We start from the raw sequence: 24,000 nt of genomic DNA on the forward strand, positions 1-24,000 counted from the left end.
AAGGCCTGCTTCAGCAGGACAGCGAAGAAAATCCCAAACAAGGTTGGTGCAAGAACACAGCCCTGCTTCACTCCGCTTCGGATGTCAAAAGGGTCTGATGTGGAGCCATCGAAGACAACAGTGCCCTTCATGTCCTTGTGGAAAGATCTGATGATGCTGAGGAGCCTGGGTGGACATCCAATCTTGGGGAGAATCTTGAAGAGGCCGTCTCTGCTGACCAGGTCGAAAGCCTTTGTGAGATCTATGAAGGCTATAAAGAGTGGCTGTCGTTGTTCTCTGCATTTCTCCTGCAGTTGTCTAAGGGAGAATACCATATCAGTGGTGGACCTGTTGGCTCGGAATCCACACTGCGATTCTGGATAGACGCTCTCTGCAAGTACCTGGAGCCTCTTTAGTACAACTCGGGCAAACAGCTTTCCTACAACGCTAAGGAGAGAGATGCCGCGGTAGTTGTTGCAGTCACCCCTGTCACCTTTGTTCTTGTACAGCGTGATGATGTTTGCATCCCTCATGTCTTGAGGTACTCCACCTTCTCTCCAGCAGAGACAGAGGATTTCATGCAGCTCAGTGACGATGATCTCTTTGCAGCATTTTAGGACTTCAGCAGGGATGCTGTCTTTTCCAGGTGCCTTGCCAAAGGCAAGGGAGTCCAGGGCCACGTGAAGTTCTTCTAGGGTTGGTTCACTGTCAAGCTCTTCCAGCACAGGCAGGCACTCAATGTTGTTCAGTGCTTCTTTGGTGACTACATTTTCTCTGGAATATAGCTCAGAGTAGTGCTGCACCCAGCGTTCCATCTGCTGCACCCGATCCTGGATGACCTCGCCTGTGGCAGACTTCAGAGGGGCAATTTTCTTCTGTGTTGGACCTAGGGCCTGCTTGATACCATCATACATCCCCTTGATGTTGCCCGTGTCAGCTGCTATCTGTATCTCGGAACAGAGCTGGAGCCAGTAGTCGTTAGCACATCTCCTGGCAGTCTGTTGGACTTTGCTGCGAGCAGTTCGGAGGACCTGCAGGTTGCGCTCACTGGGACAGGCCTTGTATGCTGCTTGAGCTCTCCTCTTTTCCTCAATGACTGGTGTCAACTCCTCAGAGTGGGCTTCAAACCAGTCTGCCGCCTTGTTGGTCTTCTTGCCGAATATGGACAAGGCGGTGTTGTAAACGGTATTCTTGAAATGTTCCCATCTGTTGGATGCGTTTGCGTCGGCCGGGCCTGGAAGAGATTCCTCAAGCGCTTGTGCAAATTCCTCCACTTTTCTCTGATCCCGGGTCTTGCTGGTATCAATGCGAGGTCTTCCTTCCTTTTTCGAGTGATACAGTCGCTTTGTTTGCAGTTTCACTCTGCTGCACACCAGGGAGTGGTCAGTGTCGCAGGCAGCACCATGATAACTGCGTGTGATCTTGATGCTGGGAAGGCTGGAGCGTCTGGTGAGGATCAGGTCGAGCTGGTGCCAGTGCTTTGATCTTGGATGTCTCCAAGAGACTCTATGTTGGGGCTTTGTGTTGAAGAACGTGTTGCTGACACAGAGACCGTGATGACAGCAAAACTCTAGCAGGCGTTGGCCATTTTCGTTCATCCTCCCAGTGCCAAACTGACCTAAGCAAGTGGGCCATGAACTGTTATCAGCACCAACTCTAGCATTGAAATCGCCGAGGATGAACAATGGCTCTTTTACAGGGATTTTCTTGACAGTGGTGGCCAGGTCATCATAGAATTTGTCTTTGGCTTCTGCTGGAGACGACAGAGTCGGTGCATAAGCACTGATGAGAGTGATAGGTCCTGCTGATGACTGGAGCTGCAGGGACAAAATTCTTTCACTTCCCACAGTAGGTGGGATGATGGATTTCAGCAGGGTATTTCTGACCGCAAAGCCAACGCCATGTTCCCTGGTTTCGTTTGGTGGTTTTCCCTGCCAGAAAAATGAGAAATTTCTCTCCTTGACAGATCCGGAATCTGGCAGCCTAGTCTCTTGAAGGGCGACGATGTCCATCTGCAGTCTGCTCAGCTCCATGTCAATGACAGCTGTTTTGCGTGCGTCGTCTATTTCTTGCAGGTCATCAGAGAAGCCAGGTGTCATTGTCCTAACGTTCCAGGTGCCCAGCTTTAGGGCAGTAGTTTTCTGTTTTCTGTTGCATGGTGCAGAGTTGTCGATCCGCTTGTCGGTTTTCACCCTAAACCCCACGCACCCCATGAGGTTAACGGACCGTGGCGAGGCAACACCTTACTGGCTGGGGACTGCCCAGCTTAAGGCGGGCGGTAGCTGCCCAATGAGATGCAATGATCTCTCCCACCGTCGGAAGCAGCCCCTGGCGTCATGCTCTACGCCAATCGAGCAAAGACTTATAACCGGTAAACTGCTGCTTCCCGTGTTGTGCCGACGCCTTATGGCGAAGTTGGAGTGTCCTCTCCAGTGCGCGAAGCCTGGGTAAAGAAGGTATGGAGGATAGGCTGTTACCCATGCAGCAAATCCCCCCTCTCCACGTCGCTGGAATGGTCCAATGGAAAGGCAGAAGCCAATACGGTTGGTTCCAGCGGCGTCGCATATTAATATTAAAAATTATTAAAAAATTATTATTTTTAATAATAATTGATTAATTAATAACATAATTAATTAATTAATTATTAATTAATAATTGATTAATTAATTAATAATAATTAATTGATTAATTAATTAATAACAATCAATGATTAATCGATGCAGAAAGGTGTTTTCCTCCCTCTGGACCTAGGCAAACTGAAGCCTTGAGCAAACTTTACTGACCCTGCCCAGTGTTCCAGCCTTCTCTTTCCACGTTCTCGTCTTTTACGTGCGCTACAGTAACTCAACTTTTCCTCTTGCGCCTCTATTACCGCCAATTCGACGAGCGCCTCTGGAAAACATTTCCCTTCCTTTCCGCGCATGCGCGCGCGGCCGGCAGAGCCGTTACTCCTTTTTCAAAAGCTTCCCTCTTTCGAGAAGGAACTTCATGTCCCATTGTGCACCGCGGGAGGGCGGCGCGCATGCGCGATAGCTTTCCTACGTCATCACGCACCAGAGGGCAGGCGGCGTCGCTCTGACGCCTCGGCCCCCCGCCCTCCCTATAGAACGTTGCTGTGGTAGCGCCTGGGCGCCATGTTAGGAGGCCGGAGGGGAAGAGGAAGAAGCGGCGCCGGCCACGACCGAGCCTAGCGGGCGGCTCCTTCCCCTGCGCCGGGCCCTGTCATGCTCGCGGCGCCCGCTGCGCAGGGGCGCGCTCAGTGACCGTTCCGGGGAGAGGCGGCGGCGGCGGCGGCGGCGGCGCTGCTTGACCTCAGCCGGAGAGGCGACGATGCCGTTGTAAGTGGGCCTGCCGGAGGAGGCGGCGGGCTGAGGGAGGCCTCGCGCGGCCCAACCGGCTCCACTCCTCCCACGCGGGGGGCCTCGGCGCAGAGCTCCCCCTAGTTCTGAGTAGACGTGCCTGGCCACCTTCCTTGGCCTGCAGAGCCACTTCTAAACCCGCTGCATGCTGGGCTCTCTCGCCTGGATGGCGAGGCGTGCATCAGAACATGAGGAGCCCTGCGGGGTCAGGCTGGGGCCCAGCCAGTCCGGCCTCCTGTCTCTCACAGTGGCCCACCAGGTGCCTCAGGGGACCTGCATCCTGGTGCCCACCCTGGCCTACTGAGGTAGCCTCCTTTTAAACCAGCAGGTTGCACGTACCCGTCATGGTTTGTAGTTCGTGGTGGAGTTTTGCTCCATCAGTCTGTCCAATCCCCTTTTAAAGGTACCCAGGCCAGAGGCCCTCACCACATCCTGTGGCAAGGAGTGCCACAGACTAATTGCATGCTGGGTATAGAAATGTTTTTGTATGTGCTAATTCTCCCAACACTGGTTCTATTTTGGTGGACGTCCCCTGGTTCTGGTATTGTTTGAGAGGGAAAAGAATATCTCTTTATCCACTCTGTCTGCATAATTTTGTGAGTCTTAGTCATATCCCTCCTCAGCTGCCTTTTTTGCAGACCCTGTAGCTGTGCTGAAGGATCAGCAGTGCCACCTCTCCTGGTGTGGAAGTTGCTTGCTGGTTGCCAGTCCTGTTAGCTCCCTCCTTGGCACCACACTCATTAGACCAGTGTTTCTCAATGTTCCTTCTCTGCCATACCTCCTCATGCTGTACACCTATTCAGAGTACCGCTGAAAAGTAACTTGTACCGCTGAAAAGTAACTTGTACTGCTGAAAAGTAACTTATTATTCAGAGTACCACTGAAAGTAACTGCCAGTTACTTCTGGGTTGGGAGGTCAGATATGGCACAGCTAACACCCTGAGAGGTTCAGGGTGGACAGAGGGGCTGTTTTGAGTTCGGAAAAGCATTCCTTGAAGCTTTGCAGGCCCAGCCAAGCCTCCTATCACTGTTTGTTGCATCGCATTCCTGGTCTCACTGCTGGGTGGCAGGTTCCAGGGGTCCAGATATCTCCTCAGGTACCACTGGTTGAGAAACACTGCACTAGACTTTTTTTTAAACACCATGCTGTGAGATACCTCATTTCCTGATCCAGGGCACACACACATGCAGCTCTTTAGGTTTCCTCTTTTAAAAAGGTGGCTTTTCACTATTCTAAAAATTGTGCAGTATTGTGGAGCATGCCAGCTTATTTTTGCTTTCTGCCTCCTCCTCCTGTTTTGTTTCACTTTTTTTATTACACTAGGTTTCATACTACATATTTCTTATTATACACTACTGAAAATCCTCCTGCAAATGTAATTGTACTTGTAGTCGTGGTGTAATCCAGTGTTCTTCAGTCTTGGGGTTGGGACCCCAGTGGGGTTGCAAGCCTCAGTTGTGGGTCACAGCAAATTACAGGAATGGAAAAGGTTGAACACCATGACTAGAGCACCACCAGGTGAAGGGGTGCACCAGATACCTTCTCCTTTAAGTACCAGGAGATTGTATCCTAGTCCCGCTCAGCAGTTGCACTAAAGTATCTTTTACTAGTGCCAGGCTTAATGGTAACTTTTTCTCCTCTTTCCAGTAAGGATACCTGGTTACAGTGAACAGTGCTGGGAGGGCATTATGGAGTGGGTTGTGGGTGGCAATGGGGGCAAGGGTGAGAGGAATACAGTCCTGGGAGGGAGATAGATTGATGGTGTATCCCCAGTCTCATCCTATATTTTATTTACGGGGCATGAAAATGGCTGAAGACCACTGGTGTAAACTTTGTAACGTTTTGGCATCTTTATCAATGAGGAATATCCCCATTGAAGGCACAATAATAAAATATGGTCTGAATGAGAGAAGTTTTATGTACTGCCATTTTCTGTTTAAAAGTGTTTTTCCTATAGAGCAGAGCTGTGCATTTTAGTTCTTTATGTGCTGCGGAAACTTCTGGTGATCCTGCCATTATGGAGAAATGCAAAGTCAGCTTGTACTCTGTAGTAAATTCACTATACTTTGCCTTAGATGTGTTGGATTGTTTAGATAAACAATGGTTGATTTTACCATAAATATATTTGTGAAATATACTCTTTCAGGCTTTTATACTATTAAAAAGCAGTTGTTTGGGGGTTCTTCTGTGCAGTGATTTTTTTTGAAAAACTTGTTTTTTAGAAAATTGCAAAATCCTAACTAAAAAGTCCAGTTAGAACAGTTACCTGGAGAAAAATATGAATATTTCCTCCTTTTTAAAGTAGTCTTGCTTTAGAGAAACAAGGTCAATCTCCCCCTCCCTGTTTTGGAAACTGATAATTTTTTCTCTTGGTCATTGTAAGTAAAGGTGTGCACTACTTGATGGGGTTACTTGATTAGGTCAGTAAGTGAACATTCAGCCCAATTTGTTGCCTTTGTTGTGTAAACAGACACTCCCTGCCAGACACTAGCTGACTGTGAAGGCTTCTGGAGATAGATTGCTTCTTCTTTGCATTAAGAGCCTCTTTGTTGTGTAAATAGACACTCTGCTGCAGGCTGTGGGAGACCTGACTGCTTCCTTAAGAGTCTCTTTGTTGTCCTTTGACCACCATTGCATTTGCAGTCTGTCAAGCCAATAGTTGTATAAATAGATTATTAACAAATTATTTAGGACTAAAGTTATATATATTACTGTTAGACTATAAAATGAATTACTGAATTAAGACAAGTTACAGAGCAATCATATACATGTTTGCTCCAAAGTAAATTCCACTATTTGGTGGGGTTTACTCCAAGAATTGGAGTATTGTTGCAGTTGCGATAAGCCTTGGGTTGCAATCCTATACACACTTTCATTTCCAGTAAACTAGTAGGGCGGCAGTCCTGTGGACACCTATTGTCCTGTGGTGTCCTATTGAGTTGATAGTGGGTTACTTCTAAGTAGATGTACACAGTCACGTTGTTGAAGATTCCAAAATGGCTTAAGTCAAAGTTATCTTTAAATGGATTTTGGTTGAGTTGTCACCAGTTTTAATTGGACTGAATGTTGGCATCCTTCATCCTCAGAAGACTATGGTATTGCGCTCTGAATGGTGATTCTGGAACAGTGTCCTCTCCAGTGTGCGAAGCCTGGGTAAAGTAGATTTGGAGGATAGACTGTTAACCATGCAGCAATTGTATAGATGTGTAAAGATGCTATAATAAAATAAATCCTCCTGTTCTCTCTGAGCTAAAAAATCTGCCCAGTGAAAGAACAGACTTATACTGCAACAGAGTTAACTTGATTTAATTTTGTTTACAAAATTAGAAATTTTCAGGAATTAAGATGCAAAACAATATTACATTGATGGATTTGGTACACAGTATTGAATTCCTTATTTTGAATCTGAACCATGTAACAAAAAGTTAAGCACATTTAACTCGTGCTGTGATGTGTTTTGGCATATGGTCTTGAAACTAAAGCTAAAATTTCTACCTTAGTGTTCCATTGTGTGGTACTGTACTAGTCTGAGGGCTATGATCTAATGTGGTAAATTCAGGAATAATACTTATGTTGAGATCCAAATGCCTTTTCTTAAGACTATGCTATCTTTTGCAAAGTGTTCCTTTCCAGAAGTCCAAAAACAATATTGCATTGGGAAATGCAGTACTCTCCTACTGCATTCTACATTTGTGCTTTTTGTTATGTGAAGGTGATGCTACAAAATCATTTTGTATTATATAGGAGGAAGTTCATATAATTTTTTTAAAAGAAAAAGTTGCAGACACCAGCAATTCACACCCCATTTACCACAGTAGCACCTTCTAATTTCTTCAACCTTAAAAAAAATCCTTTGAAGGATGCTCTCTTCTTAGTTGGGCACTGGAGCATATATGTCTCCTAGACTATGATGTTCTACTCTTGTACTTAAAATATTGAGTAGGCTATCCCCTGCAGCTTTCAGACATCTCAGGGAATTGTTCTAAACTTAATTCTAGCTGTTAGCACCACTGTCTATCCAAGAGGGCTGCTTTTCCTTTGATTCAAGAGTTTTTTTTTTGTTTTTTCATTTTTGGAGTTTGAGGTAATCAGGGTGTTCTTCTGAGCTTAGTTGGAAAAGAATGAGCTATTCAAGTATGGATCAATTAAGGAAAATTGATTTGCTTCATTGTAGTGGTATTGTAGGTGATGGCAATGAAATTGGTTTTGTGGTCTGTTTTCGGTGCTCAAATCTGTTCCCCTACAAATATAAATAAAACTTTTTGTTTCCTGTCTTTAAAGTAACTCACAGGATGCAATGTAGCATTTTGTGTTGCTGATCAATCCTACTCCCACAGCCATGCCTTCATACTATATAATATTCAGATATGGGAGGCCCTGCATATCCGCAATTCTCATATCCACAGGTTCACTTAAATCCCCCTCCCCCACAATGACTCGCCACTGTTTGCATATACTTTGCAAAAAGGCAGTTTTTCCTTTATTTTACTTTGGAACAGGAAACAAACACTGAGAACCTAGGCTCATATTTCTATAGCAGTGGTTCCCAACCTGGCACATTTACCCCGGGGTACTTGAAACAGAATTGAATAATGGTGGAAAAAGGCAGGTCTATTAGAATGTCTTGCAAGGCTGGCATTGAAATGTCTTGTGGGGCTGATACGAGAGGTGCAATTTATGGAAATGGACTGCCAAGGGGTATGCAAGTGAAAAATGTTGGGAACCACTGTTCTAGAGCAGGGGTGCCCAAACCCCTTGTTTGGCCCTCGGGGATTCCCAGTCTGACCTGTGGGGAGCCCCCAGTCTCTAATGAGTTTCTGGCCCTCTGGGGACTTGCTGGAGTCTATACTGGCCCAGTGCAACTGCTCTTAGTGTGAGGGCGACTGTTCGCCCTCTCACATGAGCTGTGGGATGAGGGCTCCCTCCACTGCTTGCTGTTTTACACCTGTGATGCAGCAGCGGCAGCAAAGGAAAGACCAGACTGGCTTTGTGCAAGGCCTTTTATATTCGTATTGGCAACCTTCAGTCTCGAAAGACTATGTTATCGCGCTCTGGAAGGTGGTTCTGGCACAGCGTCTAGTGTGGCTGAAAAGGCCAATCCGGGAGTGACAATCCCTTCCACACCGGGAGCAAGTGCAGTCTGTGCCTGGTCTGTCTCCCTGGCTATGGGCCTTCCTTCTTTGCCTCTTAGCCTCAGACTGCTGGCCAAGCGTCTCTTCAAACTGGGAAAGGTCATGCTGCACAGCCTGCCTCCAAGCGGACCGCTCAGAGGCCAGGGTTTCCCACTTGTTGAGGTCCATCCCTAAGGCCTTCAGATCCCTCTTGCAGATGTCCTTGTATCACAGCTGTGGTCTACCTGTAGGGCGCTTTCCTTGCACGAGTTCTCCATAGAGGAGATCCTTTGGGATCCGGCCATCATCCATTCTCACGACATGACCAAGCCAACGCAGGCGTCTCTGTTTCAGCAGTGCATACATGCTAGGGATTCCAGCACTTTCCAGGACTGTATAGATCTTGAGCTATTGCAAGACTTCATTCATTTATATATGTTCCATCTCTAATATATTCATTTGTGTGAATTTATGTAAATTTATTCAAATTTGAAATGTAAATTAATTCTTTTTTTTCCCTGGCCCCTGACACAGTGTCAGAGAGATGATGTAGCCCTCCTGCCAAAATGTTTGGACACCCCTGTTCTAGAGGATGCTACAGGAGGTACTTCTGAGAACCCTAACAGGAAGTTCTCTGCTGTCCACTTTCTGATAGCATGTTCACCTCCTATATAGCATATAGTACCTCCTATAGCATCCTAGGTTCTCACTGTTTGCTTCCTGTTCCAAAACAAAATGAAGAAAAAGCTGCCTTTTGCACATTGGAGGTGAGTCATAATTGCAACAGGGAGAGAGATTTGAGTAAGGTTTGCTGCTATCCACTGTTTTTGGATCCACGGTAGCAGCAGGAATCTGTTCCCTGTGGATGCCAAATTATAGACCTGGTGTCCCGTCACTCCCAGATGTGAGCTATACCATTCTTGTTTAAGACAGCAGGTGCCAAGCCCTGGATCCGGCACCAACAAAAAGCCTTTCCCTTTGTGAGCAGTGCTTAGTGTTTTATTCTCCAATCCAGTCTCTTCACAAAGTCGCACTGGGCAGCTGCTTCTGCTGCCTGTCACCCCAGGAGGCTCTGTTCCCCAGTTTCAGGGTGGAAGTGACTGCCCAGCATAACTTGTGAAAAGATTGGAAGATGAGACTGAGCAGCGTGGAACCATAAGCATTGCTTACAATGGGGAAGGCTTTCCCAAATGCAGTGGTCTGCAGTTTGGTAGCTGCTGTATTAAAAGATCATTTTATTTACTGTACTCTTAATTTTTTCATGTGGGGTGGTAACCACTGCCAACTGAGCAGGTACTTCAAGACAGTGTTCCATTGTATCTGGCATGTGTTGATTCTAGAGAGGTTTAGCTGTAGGACTGCATTGTATTTACTGGGTGCAACTTTGGTGTTTATACCATTTACCCTGAAATGACAACTATGCTTGTTAACTTTCATGTGGAAGTCGGAATTTGGAGGAATTTCAGTGAAACACAGCAGATTGCTTTCTATGGTTTGTTGCATAGGGTCCAGTTTCGTCGTATATATTGGGAAGAAGTAAAAATTTCTGATACATGAAGCAACATAGTCTAGGGCAACCATTTTCAACCACTGTGCTGTGGCACATTGGTGTGCTGTGAGTGGTTCACAGGTGTGCCACAGGAATTTGGGAGAAGGTAATTTATGAGTTGAGCCAGTGGGGGATATGAGCACCCCATTGGCAGCATGGTGTGCCTTGTCAATTGTCAAAAACCTGATGGTGTGCCTTGACAGTTTTAGTGCCTTGTCAGTGTGCCCCGAGATGAAAAAGGTTGAAAATTGCTGGTCTAGGGGGTGACTGATAAAACTTGGTTTTGATTGAGTAAAGCCAGTTATATATGCAAAACAGGGTTTTCCTTTTTTCCTAACAGCAGTCTTTCTGGACCATATTGCAAACTACTTCCAAAAGTTAGAAGGCCTGTCATGTCAGCCCTGTCTAAAATTTTATTTTCCCTACAAAGCAGTTTTTGTGGGCAATTGCAAGGTAGTATAAAACAAAAATGGAAACAATATACAGAAATGTAAAGTTTGTTGGTACATGCTTATAGGAGAGATTCTTGCAAGTTAATATCCTTCCTGGTTACAATGCTTTTTGTGTGTGAAGTGTACTACTATACATCAGATAGTTTTGTCTTGGAATTCTGGTGTTTCCCTTACCTAATGCATTTTGTTCAGCTATAGCCATAATTACTAGTAACCACGGATAGACTTGTCCCCTCATGAATTTGTCCAATCCTGCTCGTATGCATGATGTGGTGATAGCCACAAGCTTGTATGGCTTTAAAGAGGGATTACATAGATTCATGGAGGACAGGTATATCAGTTGCTGCTAGTTGTTATGGTTGTGTACAACTTCCAGATACAAAGGCAGCATGCCTCTGAATTACCTGTAACAGTAGGGCAGTCGTAGGAAAGAAGTGTACCTTTTCCCCTACTTGTGGGATTCCCAGAAGCAGCTAGTACACCACTGTGGGAAGTGGAATTCACTGTGACTCCGAGATATGTATTGGTAGCATTCTGGAGGTTTATCTGGAAGTTGGAACGTATGGAAATAGAAACAGCTGGCTCTTGCCTGCCCAGTGCTTTTGCACATGTACAAAAAGCATCAGTGTGACTGTAACTTTGGTACCCAGTGTATTGGACTAAGGGCGCAATCCTTATTGCCAGTGCTTTCCAGCACTGACATAAGGGCAATGCAGCTCTGAGGTAAGGGAACAAACATTCCCTTACTTTGAGGAGGCCTTCGTGAGTGACACCCAACTGCAGGATGCAGCACATGTCCCATTGGCACTGCTATGCCACTGCTGGAAAGCACTGACATAAGGGGTTAGGATTGTGCCCTAAATGGCCCTTTGGCCTGATCAAGCAGAACTTTGCCTGTGTTTTTAAATAAGAAGGAATTATCTGGTGCCAAGCTTGTTCTGAATGTGGTGTGAGCTTATTTTGAAGATATCCCCAATCAATGAATTTTGACAGCAGAAGCCAGATTGGCATATCTTTGGGTTAGAGACCAAGGATGTTCTTTGTTGACTTGCCCAAAACCCTTATGTATTGTTTTAGTGTGTTTAGGTGATACTGGCTAAAGACATTTAAAAATCTTTAAAAAAAGATTTTAAAAATCATTTAAAAAATGATGGGCAGGCAGTGTGGTGCAAATATAAAGGAGAGCTTAGATTGTGTCATGCTCTCACATCTTTTCCAGGTCCTTCCTGGCTCTCCCCAGTTTCCATCACTGTTTATTTCCCCTTAGGATGACCATTAATGATGTGCTGAGATTCTGTGTTGTATCTGTGTGTAGGGTTGTGCCCAAAATTAGTAAAGGCTATCATAGGGCTCAGATTTCAGAAAATACAAAATGTTGTTGTGGTGAGAGAGAGAGAGAGAGAGAGAGAGAGAGAGAGAGCGCGCGCACAAGTTGTAAAAGGTGGGCAATCTTTAAATGGCTATTTTGACACACTGTATGTAAACTTGGGGTAGAAACTGGGCAAAGAAGATCATGGTGGTTAAAAAAGCATTTTTTGTGTTTTTGTGAAAATTGTCTTCAAAGAAGTTTACATCTGAAATAATGGGTTGATACATGTAATGGTAAATGGGCAATAAAGTACTGTATATTGATGGAAGGCTTTCCTTGTGTAGCATCTATTAAAATCCAGTTATGCAATATAATTGCTATCTTATCAGCTGGGTAGTATTCCTGAATTTTTCTTCAGTGTAGTACATATTCTGTGTAGTACTTCATAGATGTTCTCAGATGTCTTTAGGCTAGATGGGAATGCTGCTCAGTTTGTGTGTGGGTTTAGTTCTTGGATGGTTCTGTGACACAATCTCAAGATTTGTTGCACCCCGTACCATTAACCACCACAGAAAGCAACATATTGATTGATGTTTTATTTGTGCTAGTTTATTACAATGCTAGGTGTTAGGAAAACTCAGTATGGCAGTGCAGATGTTGGGTTTTAAAATTATAATTGTTTATTGGACACAGGGCTGGACAGATGTTGGTTGGAGCTGTATACTGTATACCACTGCTGTACAGTATTTAGAATTTTCACTGTCCCTACTTTCATGTTGTTCATAAAGAATTATTCCCCTAATTCAGCAGTTCTCAAACTCTCTAGGAGAGTGCAGGGGGGTGCAGGGACTGGCATGTACTCACCAGTCCCTGCAGCAGCCTCCTGGGGTGCAGAGAGCCATGCATGACCATTTTACAGAGGTGGAGCATATTAGAAGGCTGGGGAGCCCTGCAGACGGTCACGCTGTAGGGACAGGTGAGTATGTACCAGTCCCTGCACCCTCCTTAGTGATGCGATCGTGCTGCTGCCCCCGCCCCTTAAGGGGCAGAGTCCAGGTCCCTCAGGTTGGGGTGTCACGACGCCCCAGTTTGAGAAGCCCTGCCCGAATTCAGTGTAACTTGTCTAATGTATAAGTGTACCTTCTCATCTATTCAGGGCAAAGCATCCTGCCCCACTGTGAGCCTGCTCTGCCCAACAGTTCTGTACCCTGTATGTTCAACTCTGTATTGTCAATGACAGCTGAGCTAGGTGCTATGTGACCCACTTGAAATTGGTTTACAGCTCACCTAGAGGATCCAGCCCACAGTTTGAGAAACAGTGGTTTACAATAAGCATAAGTTAAAAAAATTATTTTTAAATAAAGAACTACTCTTCTAACCCTCCCAAGCAGTTTTTTTCTGTTTAAAAAATACTTCCCAAACAACCCAAAGTCTCTAATCCTATCCACACTTAGCCATGAGTAAGCCCCATTGACTATCATTGTTAAAAGCGTATGCATAGTAGCCTATTAAAAGTTCAAATCTGTAACTTTTCCCTAAATTCAGTCAAATACAATGGTATCATCAAGTCTAATAGATTAAAAATAAAACACGCATTGAAATGAATGGGGAACCACTTCAAATTGGCTTTTGACTCACCTAGTCAGTCCTGTCCCACAGTTTGAGAAACACTACTGTACAGTAATAAAAGTGAAGTGTTGGTTATGTTCATGCAAAGCTAAGCATTTTGTGAGATGGTGTTATAAGAGACATCATTAAAGATAAGGCAGGAAAGTAGCACTGATTGGTCCATGCTAGCTGCAGTACATTGCTCCCTTTGGCTTCAGTAGTTGTCAGTCATACCCAGGACAAACTGCTATGTAACGGAAAACTGCAAAAGAAAGCAGCATTGTACTGTGAATACCAATAACTTGGACTTACAGTATCTGTACTGGACTTTGGTGATCTACAGTCTGGATAATGACCAGTTCTGTTAAGTATATTTTGACTGGCTAGCTGTGTCAAGTATGCTCTACAGGTTGAGTGTCATGAACTCATGTTGATGGCAAAAATTTGCATTAAAGCAAATCCATTTAAAAAAACAATGCCCCTTTGCTCAGTGATTTAAAAACAGCCTTGCTGACCTTTGTGATGTAAGAGAGTCATTAGGCAGACAATCCATCAATCAGTCTCTCCTCAGGTGCTTAGAAAGGCTGACTTCACCAGCGACCCCTCCCTTCACCCAGAGCAAAGTTATTATCTTTCTTTCATGTGCTCGGGGAAGTCCCTTGCAGCTATTCTAAGTGCCTGATGGATTGTCAGCCACCTGCCCTCTCTCACATTAAATAGCCTATTGTTAAACAACTGTTTTCCTTTAATTTAAAGGGCCCTATCCTGTTGAGATAGAAAAATCCATGTATTTTTCCACAGGTGAAAAATCCATGGAGAATTAGGTTATACCTGTAATTGCTTGCATGACTCTCTTTAGAACAGTAAGAAAAGCTGTATTTAAACTGTGATCTTAAAGGGATGCATTTTTACCCTTCTCCAGGGATCAACACATTCCTTCTCATTTGCAGTGGCCATTGGTGTTGAGTCAAATCTGTGTATAAAATATCTGTGTATAACAAGGTGATACTATACATCTATAGACCTATATGTACACTATACACCTATACACTAGGTGTATGCACTATATACGCAATATATACACACACACTATATATAGATGTATACACTATAACTATACACCTAGTGACTTTTGCATTAAACACGGTTAAGATTGCTGTTTTCCTCAACCATTTTAAAAACATGATTGTTTTCCTTTAAAAACAGTAATGAGGAAGAACATGCTATGTAACTTAGAAATATAAAACAGAAGTTATGGACAAAAAATAACTGTGCTGCATCCTAAGATTGGACGAAATGCAATTGTTCTGAATACTTTTCTTTTGCGCTCATGCAAGTACCTACTGTGTGAATGCAACATTTCTTCTACTTTCAGAAGAAGTTTCCAGTACTGAAGCTGTGCTTCACCCTATCATAGAATAAAATTTGACTGATGGTGGGTTTCTAATTTATAGATGAACATATGGTACATTTTATAATACATAATATGGAATGAAGGAAGAATTGGTAAAAACTACCCAGAACTCCACTCCAAGTTGGAAGTGAAATATATCTGATTAGATCAGGGGTGTCCAAAGTTTTTGGCAGGAGGGCCACATCACCTCTCTGACACTACTTCGGGGGCCAGGGAAAGAAAGAATTAATTTACATTTAAAATTTGAATAAATTTACATAAGTTTACATAAATGAATATATTAAAGATGAACTTATATGAATGAATGAAGGTCTTGCAATAGCTCAAGGCCTATAAAAGGACTTGCACAAAGGAAGGCTGGCCTTTCCTTTGCTGCCACTACTGCATCACAGACATGAAACAGCAAGCAGTGGAGGAAGCCCTCCTCCCACAGCTCACACAAAGAGGTCAAACAGTTGCCTTCACGCTGAGAGCAGTTGTGTCGGGCCAGTGCGGGCTGCAACAAATCTCTGGAGGGCCAGAGGCTCATGGGAGACTGGGGGCTTCCTTAGGGCCGCATTGAGAGGTCTCGAGGGCCGCATGTGGCCCCAGGCCCGGGGTTTGGGCACTCCTGCATTAGATCATAATGAAAAAGTAAATATGGAATGTCTAGAATCCTGAAGACTTCCCACATAAGAAAAAGATTGTGCCATTAAGACTTTTCTAAAGCTAGAACTTCTTACTTGCTATACTTGCTGAGGAAGTTTGTGTGTGGTCATAGTTTTCCAAACCCAGCTGTGCACTATACAAGCTTTGGCTATATATAAATATTGTTTTAGAAAGCCTTTGTAAGGCACTAGGATAATTTGGTTCAAAATAATGAAAAAGGCCTAGCTTTGGAGTCTAAGATGTAGAGACATCTGACTTTTAAAATTATAGGTATGCACCACAACAATGGAGATAGATTCTCTGATCTAGGTGGTTGTTATGCGATTATGTTATTAAGCAAACATTCCACCCAATCTCGTGCTTTTGATGTGTAAACAGACATTCTCTGCCAGACACTTGCTAGCTGCACAGGCTATTCTTTGCATTTCGAGCCTCTCTCTTGTGTAAACAGACACTTTGCTGCAGGCTATGGGAGACGTGATTGCCTTATTGAGAGCATCTTTTATTGTGCTTTGGCGTATATGCAGTCTGTTGTTAAGCGGTGCACACCTGTACAGTTAAGTGGCTTGTTGATCTATACTGGCCCCGAATCAGCGTATTCCTGTTCTTTTCAGAGATTTCACAGTCATAAGTTTTAGAGCATAGTCCTATGCGTGTCTGTTCAAAAGTAAGTTCCACTGTGTTCATTGGGGCTTTCTCCCATGAATGCCTGCATAGGGTTATACCCTTATACAAATTACTGTGAGTGGGCATGTGTGAGCTTTCACTTTATTTTTGAAGTGTAGAGTTCTAATTTTGTCAGAGTTGCTTGTTCATCTGTTCATAAACCGTTGGCAGTCATTTTAATGCCTTTATGTTTCATGGTACAATTCTGTGTACACTTACCTGGGAAAATTCGTTGAACAAAAAGGGACTTGCTTCTGAGTAAACATGCTTCATGCAGAGCTTGAAGTTAAAGTTATATTTTATTTGGTGTGCTCAGGATTGCACCCTTATTCTGGGTAGTCATTTTTTTAAAAATCCCTTTTGGCTATATGGTAATCACAAGGCAGTGCTTTTGGATCTTCAAAGGGCTGTAAAGCCATTTATGTGCTCATAGTGTAGAAAAATGAGGTTTAGTTTATTAAGTAAATACCAATACTTTTTTGTCAGTTCTCATTTTTTCTCAAACTTCCTTTTCTATAGTATAATACGAATTTTTTCTCTTTCCTTTCCTTTCTTAAAGTATAACAAATGAACTTTAGGGTTAATGTATTTCTCTTAATAATTCTGTTTTGCTTACCTTTGTTAGTCCAGTTGCAACCCAGGGATCACAACAATCACAGCAATCGCAGAAGCATTATGGTATTACCTCACCTATCAGTTTAGCTGCCCCCAAGGAGAGTGACTGTATACTTACTCAGAAACTAATTGAAACCCTGAAACCGTTTGGTGTCTTTGAAGAGGAAGAGGAATTGCAACGCAGGTGAGCATGTCACTTTCTGTTTAAGATTTGCTATTTTGTGGAGAGATTAAAATACGTGCTGGGGTTGTGTAGAACAATGTATTGTTGAAGTTGTATCGGGTCCTTTACCTACATGGGGAGGAAGGAAAACTTAGTAATTGGGAACCTGTGATAGGAAAGGTGCTGTTGCTATATTTGGTCAGTACCGTGGCTACTAAATTTATCATAGTAATATTGCTATAGAGTAGTAGTGCTCTATGTCTTCTAAGGCTTGTGCACATAAAGTTTAGGCTATCCTGACTGTAAAAGTGAAAGATAGGCTTTCCATGAAAGAAAACGTTTTCTGCCAGTTTTATTACATTGCAACTTTAGAATCATTGGTGTAGTGGATAGTTTGGAACGGGTGTCCCAAGTACATCCATGAAGCTTGCTTAGGTGACCTCATCTCACCAAGTCTACTGTTCCCTGTAGGTGTGTGTTTCACACAAACCGATGTGATTCAGTTGAGCTATGGGTGCGTTTCCTTGCTGTGAAAAGTTTCCTCTGCTGGTTTCTATCTAACTCTGTTTCAGGAGTGGATCTGGCAGTCTTTTCCTAGCCATAGAATACTAGAATTGGAAGGGACCTTTGAGTTCATCTAGTCCAATCCCCTGCTCAGTACAGGCAACCATAGCATTCCTGACAGATGGCTATCCAGTCTCTGGTTGAAAACCTCCAGTGATGGAGAGCCCACAGCTGCGTGAGGCAGGCTGTTCAAGTGCCAAAACACTCTTACGGTTGAGAAGGAATTTCTTATGTGTAGTTTAAATCTACTTCCCTATCATTTCAACCCATTGGCAACCTATTTATAGGGCTCTTGGAATCAAATAGGATAAGCCCGTGTGCGCCACTTCTGACTCCTTGGAGGCAGGGTGGGTTGCAGATTTGACAAAACTAGTTATTTTGGGTCTTGCTGTAACAAATTAAATGAAATATCCCACAATATCTTTTAACACCCTGTTGCTTAATAGAGGGTTAATAGAGTACCTTGATTTAATTGTGCATATAATCTGCTTTACCAACAGAATTCTAATTTTGGGAAAATTAAATAACCTAGTAAAAGAATGGATACGGGAAATCAGTGAAATTAAGGTATGACTATCTTTAAGTAGGTGTAAAGGTTTTTTTTCTTTAGCTGAAATTGAATGCTGAAATGATGAATTTAGTGTAGTACTTAAGAATTGACACCAGTGGAAGAAAATTGATTTTGTTGTAGTTCTCTCATTCTTGGCAGGAGTACACTGTTGGCAGTTGAGGAGCCAAATCTGAGCTTTGTATGACTTTTAATTAGATCTTCTTATAATATGTGTGGCTGGCTCAGTATGAACTAGTGTTCACGTTTTCTGTGGCAATCTACTGTTTCTGCAGATAAACTAACAGAATGCTTCTGGAAATAAGAGTATCAATGTTTGAATTGCTGAACAGGTTGGTGGGGGAGCTTTACCCCCGGTCTTCTGGCACCCCCTGGTCCTCCAACCAGGGCCAGCACACTCATGATGCCCGAGTTGAAGGGGAGCGGTGCACTGGCAAGGGGTGCCATGCATCCCTTTGCCATTCACTTCAGCCAACTGAGCCACTTCAGTAGGCTCTCTGATAGTCTTTCTATTCCCTGAGAGTGAATGGGAAGAGGATCAGGCACCAGCAGCCCACCTCTTCGTCCAGCACCACTGGAGGAAGAAGGAAAAGAGCTGCTGCTATTGCCTCCTTATCCTCAACTGCTTAGAAAAAGCAGCCAGGTGTAGGCAAGGAGCGTGAGATGTGCCAATCCAGTTTCCATACCTGAGCTCTGATGCTGCTTCTTTCCTCTGAACCTATCCTGGGATCTCCCAGCATGCTCCACCCTGCTTGTCTGAAACAGAACACAGCGAATGGAGGCCATGTGTGGAGGAGAAGCAGATTGGGATGCATTAGGCAGTGTCTGACCAGGCTTACCTCTACATTTTCCTCATAATTTGAGCACTGAGCAGTATTGTAGATATTTACAACTCTGTGAGTAAGTGTTGAATAGCAAACCTCTGTGTTTCCCCAACAAGTTCTCATGTATGTTAGCAATAATAAAAGGCTACCTTTGTTCCCTCACTGTTGTAGCAGTATGTCATGAATGCAGTAACACTTAGTTGTGTAACCTAGGGCCCAATCCTATCCAACTTTCCAGGATCAATGCAGTGGCTGTGCAGCCCCAAGGTAATGAAACTAACATTCCCTTACCTTGAGGAGGCCTGCCCCCCTCATTGGAGGATGCAGTGCACAACCCATTGGCATGGTAGCATTAGTGCTAGAAAGTTGGATAGGACTGGGCCTTTAGTTAGCTTCCTTGGTTTTATGTGTCTCATTGGCTGTGCCACTATTTGTAAACATTAAATTCTTGTTTGTGTTTGTTCCTTTAGAATCTTCCGCAGTCTGTAATAGAAAACGTTGGAGGGAAAATTTTTACATTTGGATCGTATAGATTAGGTGTGCACACAAAAGGTAATATGCTTTGTTATATCCATAATTTTATACTGTATATACGTATAAAATGTGTTTACTATTTGAGTACATAGCAGGTAATTTGTATGAGAAGTAAGATAAACATAGTATAACATCCCACTAAAGAACACGAAAAACCCTTCCTTAGTATTCTGCTACAAGTGAAATAAGTCACTTGCTTCGACAAAAGTCTTTTCTCTCACCCAAGCATGTGATTAGGAAAAGACACTAGCTGGAAGTTGTGTCATACTAATGATAAGAGTGCTTTCTGAATATAGCCATATCTACCACCCATGTGCAAGACTAGCTAGAGCTTGCTTAAATTCAGGTGCTCCAGTTGTCTAAATCAGGGATCTCCAAACCCTGGCCCAGGGGCCAGTTGCAACCCACAGCAAGCCTGTATCTGGCCCACAGCCATCCTCTTGTTCCCTGAGAGCCTCTTGCCCACTCAACTGAACACAACTAGAGCTGTGCTCTGGTTGTGTCTGGAGGATGTTCTGAGAGCCAGAGAGGTTGAATGAATGAACCCATTGTTCATTTATTCACTCATCTAAGTTCCATCTCTTAATTTATTTATTTAAATTTTATATTTAAATTCTTTTTCTGACCCTCAACACTGCACCAGATATTTGATGCGGCCCTCTGGCCAAAAAGTTTGGAGACCCCTGGTCTAAATGATATAATCCAGTGTTTCTCAACATCTGTCCTCCACCGTACCACTTCACATGGTTCACCTGTTTGAAGTACTACCAGAAGTAACTGGCAATGACATCATCGCCAGTTACTTCTGGGTTGGAAGGCCAGATGCAATGGGACAAACACCAGTAAGAGGCTCAGGGTGTATCCAAGGGCTTTTTCGAGTACTGAAAAGCATACTTTGGAGCTCTACCCATGAAACTTCCTACCGCTGTTTGTTGTGTTGTGTTCCTGGTCTCATTGCTGGGTGGCAGGTGTCCAGGGGTCCCACCAGATACAACCTCAAGTACCACTGGTGGTACCTGTATCACTGAGTAAGAAACACTGATCTAACCCAGTGGTTCTCAAACATTTTAGCACCGGGATCCACTTTTTAGAATGACAATCTGTCGGGACCTTCTGGAAGTGATGTGATTAACCTGGTAGTGATGTCATGGCTGAAAGTGACACCATCAATTTAGGCTTCAAACCTAAGCTGTACTGTTAATAATAATAATAATAACAACAGTATTTATATACCGCTTTTCAACTAAAAGTTCACAAAGCGGTTCACAGAGAAAAATCAAATAACTAAATGGCTCCCTGTCCCAAAAGGGCTCACAATCTAAAAAGATGCAAATGAATACCAGCAAACAGCCACTAGAACAGACAGTGCTGGGGTGAGGTGGGCCAGTTACTCTCCCCCTGCTAAAAAAAGAGGAGCACCCACTTGAAAAAGTGCCTCTTACCCAATTAGCAGGGGTGTAATCAGCCAAAGATCCCATTACACATTACTCATGCTGTTATTTTGCATAACTTGGAACTCAAAACATTCCAACCTGGAAGTCAAAGCAGAATGTAGACTTGGATCCTTCTCCAGCCACACAGCCCCCCCCCTTTCCAGCATCCTATTTTCCCACCTATTCAGGGCAAAGCATCCTGCCTCTCTCCCACCATGAGCCTGTTCTGTCCAGCAGCTCTATACCCTGTATGTTCAGTGCTGTATTTTCAGTGATGGCTGAGCTAGACGCTTTGCAACCCACCTGAAATTGTCTTGCGACCCACCTAGTGGTTCCCAACCCACAGTTTGAAAAACACTGATCTAACCTTTTGACTCAAATATAAGTGATTTGGAATGGCATCCCAACTAGCCGCATGCTGTAGGGGATTCTTTCCCTAATCAGAGCTTCCACCATGTGCTGAATGCTCCTTCTGTTCATGGTGGAAGCTTATGTTGGTGAGGGGAGCTCCTGATGGCAAATGCAGTAGTTGAGATGTGATCTTTGGAAGTTGGAATGAAAGCTGAATTGGCTGCATATGGCAGAGTTCGATATAAAGGTTTTTACTGTCATTGAAGAGGTGTGTTTAAATGTGGCAGTAAAAATTGTTTGGGATGATGCTTGAAAATGTATTTTATGCTGCAAAACATTTGCATAAAAAAATAGCTGCCACATAAAGATCACTAGAAAAAACTTGTGACTGCAGTGGCTAATAGTGTTTATGCATGCTTGTTTCAGGTGCAGATATAGATGCATTGTGTGTGGCACCAAGACATGTTGACAGAAGTGACTTTTTCACCTCATTTTATGAAAAATTGAAGCTTCAGGAAGAAGTAAAAGACTTGCGGGTATGTGGATTCTCTTAAACGAAATGCTTTAGCGCTCAGGAGGAGCTAATGAAAAGCATAGGCCCCAAAGATGATACACAGATACTGTATGTCAGAATACTGAGAACTGATCCCACTACCTGGTTAATGAGACACCTTTTAAAGTAGTGGTTTTGTTATTTAGCAGGCAAAGAGCACCTGATAATCCCAGCAAAGCATATTCCTAACCCCCCCCCCCCCATGGCTGTTTGCTAATTTCTCTTATGTCCTTTTTTTAAAGGATTGTGTGCCCTTCAGAATGATTCATTTTTGCTGGGTAAACTGCTTTGAAAAAATTGTATATTAATACATAAAACAAGTCGTTTGAAATTAGAGGTATTGCTAGTTTTAGAAAGGCACAGTGGCAAGCCTTTGGTATCTTTCTATTCTGAAATTCAGTTTTTCTTGTAATGGTTTGTTGCTAGTTGAGGTTTGTAAGTAGATATTTCATATTCCCTTCTACTTTTATCTTTTTAGGCTGTTGAAGAAGCATTTGTTCCTGTTATCAAACTCTGTTTTGATGGAATAGAGGTAAGAATAATTAGACTTCTTTCCTATCATTGCATGCTTTTGCCTATTTTACAACTTAGAGATGTAGTACCTGGTCTCAGAAGTTTAGCTTGCATTTTCTGGCAATTTACCTTGGAACATATGAGGTCTTCATGTTAAAGTCTAATTTGTGAACAAGTGTTTCCATTTGGTATATGTAGCCTAATGACTTAGATAACTTGATGAAGTGAGAGAACTTACTTGCATTATTCTTTCTTTTTTGTTTCAGATTGATATCTTGTTTGCCCGACTAGCGTTGCAGACTATTCCTGAAGACCTAGACCTTCGAGATGATAGTCTACTTAAAAATTTAGACATTAGATGCATACGAAGTCTTAATGGTACATATATAATAATTTGAATTGTATTATTGCATTCAAGGACTTTTTGAAACTTTAAACAAACTTTTTGTATACTATGATTTGAACCTTAACTTCCAAGAACAGAGTTCTGCTCATGGAATGGAGCTTTCCTACTTCTCCCTTTTCCCTGAAACCCCCCTCCCCAAATCCGGAGAAATCCATGGAACTGAACAGCACATGGTGTAGGGGGCTGCACCACCCAAAAAAAGTCCTAATCTATGTGCAAGTGGAAACACCATCTGGCTCACAGATAACTAACTTAGAATTGAAGTCAAATACATTCTGGAACACCTGTTCCCAACCCATCAGTGGTCCACAAGATCCTGAGAAGTGGTCTATGAGATCACAGGGGAAAAAAAATCACCTTTGATAACTTCCAGTGTCTCACTGAGTGAGCCTCTTTCCAATGGACTGCCTACAACCGGCAACCAAAACGGCAATCCATAATGTTACCTCTGATGATAAATCTAATAAATCTTTAAGTATTACACATTTAATTGTATGTGCAGGGTGGTGGTTGGTTACGTGTGGTCCATGACTATTCCAGTTTTCGCATCAGTGGTCTATAGGCCTGAAGGTTGAGAACCACTGTTCTAGAATATCATGATAGGCACTTAGTGCACTCTGATTTAAAAATAACTGTTGAGTGGTTACTTTGTCTCTCTTGATTATTTTTTCATATTGCAAGTAATTGAGCTGCCACTTAAACGGGCTTCTTTGCCCAGTTAGCAGAGGTTATATTTGCATCCCTTAATATGATTTGAGACAAACATGCAATCACATGGAAGAATGTGCAATTCTTGCTTTCATATAGGCTGAATTCATACATCTTGCTGAATGAACCATGATTAGTTCGTGTTTTAATGTTGACTTTTGTGAGACTGTCTTGTGTGCTTCCTTCTTGCCTTTGTGCACAAGGAAAGAAAATGCAGTTTCCAATCCTAGTTTGAAACTACATTTTGTTTCATATAAATCTGGCAAATACTATCTTGTTCTAACCATACTTTGTGAACGAGTCATGATATCAAACTGGAATTTTGGTGTTTGGGGAAGGATCTTGAATTGTATTAGGAAATCCTGCAATTAGTTCTCAAAATTGGATGCTGCTTGCTGATTTTAACAGTTTTTGAACCATTTGAACTTAATTGAGAGAAACTTTTAGAAAGAAATGTTAAAATCTTTTGTTTCTTGCATTCTAGGTTGCAGGGTAACCGACGAAATACTCCATTTAGTACCAAACATTGACAATTTCAGGTTAACTCTGAGAGCTATCAAACTATGGGCCAAACGTAAGTTGAATAGTTGCAAAACAGATTTATTTAAAGATTTTTTTTCCCTGCTAAATGAATATGACTAAAGTTGTTGCTTTTCCCCCCTTCTATAACAG

The 24,000-nt window shown here is 43.0% G+C and overlaps 1 protein-coding gene across 1 annotated transcript in view; it reads left to right on the forward strand.

Moving 5' to 3' along the window:
• The first annotated feature begins 3,100 nt into the window (after window positions 1-3,100).
• Window positions 3,101-24,000, forward strand: part of PAPOLA (poly(A) polymerase alpha) — a 50,522-nt gene continuing 29,622 nt past the window's right edge. Inside the window, exons 1-8 of the mRNA XM_066628737.1 lie at window positions 3,101-3,317; window positions 16,722-16,895; window positions 17,939-18,005; window positions 19,301-19,382; window positions 21,575-21,684; window positions 22,180-22,233; window positions 22,481-22,592; window positions 23,813-23,902. Of these exons, the coding sequence (XP_066484834.1) occupies window positions 3,310-3,317; window positions 16,722-16,895; window positions 17,939-18,005; window positions 19,301-19,382; window positions 21,575-21,684; window positions 22,180-22,233; window positions 22,481-22,592; window positions 23,813-23,902 (697 nt within the window). The 5' untranslated portion in view covers window positions 3,101-3,309. The remainder of the gene's footprint in view (window positions 3,318-16,721; window positions 16,896-17,938; window positions 18,006-19,300; window positions 19,383-21,574; window positions 21,685-22,179; window positions 22,234-22,480; window positions 22,593-23,812; window positions 23,903-24,000) is intronic.

This window comes from Tiliqua scincoides, chromosome 1, assembly GCF_035046505.1.
Source record: "Tiliqua scincoides isolate rTilSci1 chromosome 1, rTilSci1.hap2, whole genome shotgun sequence".
Lineage (NCBI taxonomy): Eukaryota > Metazoa > Chordata > Lepidosauria > Squamata > Scincidae > Tiliqua > Tiliqua scincoides.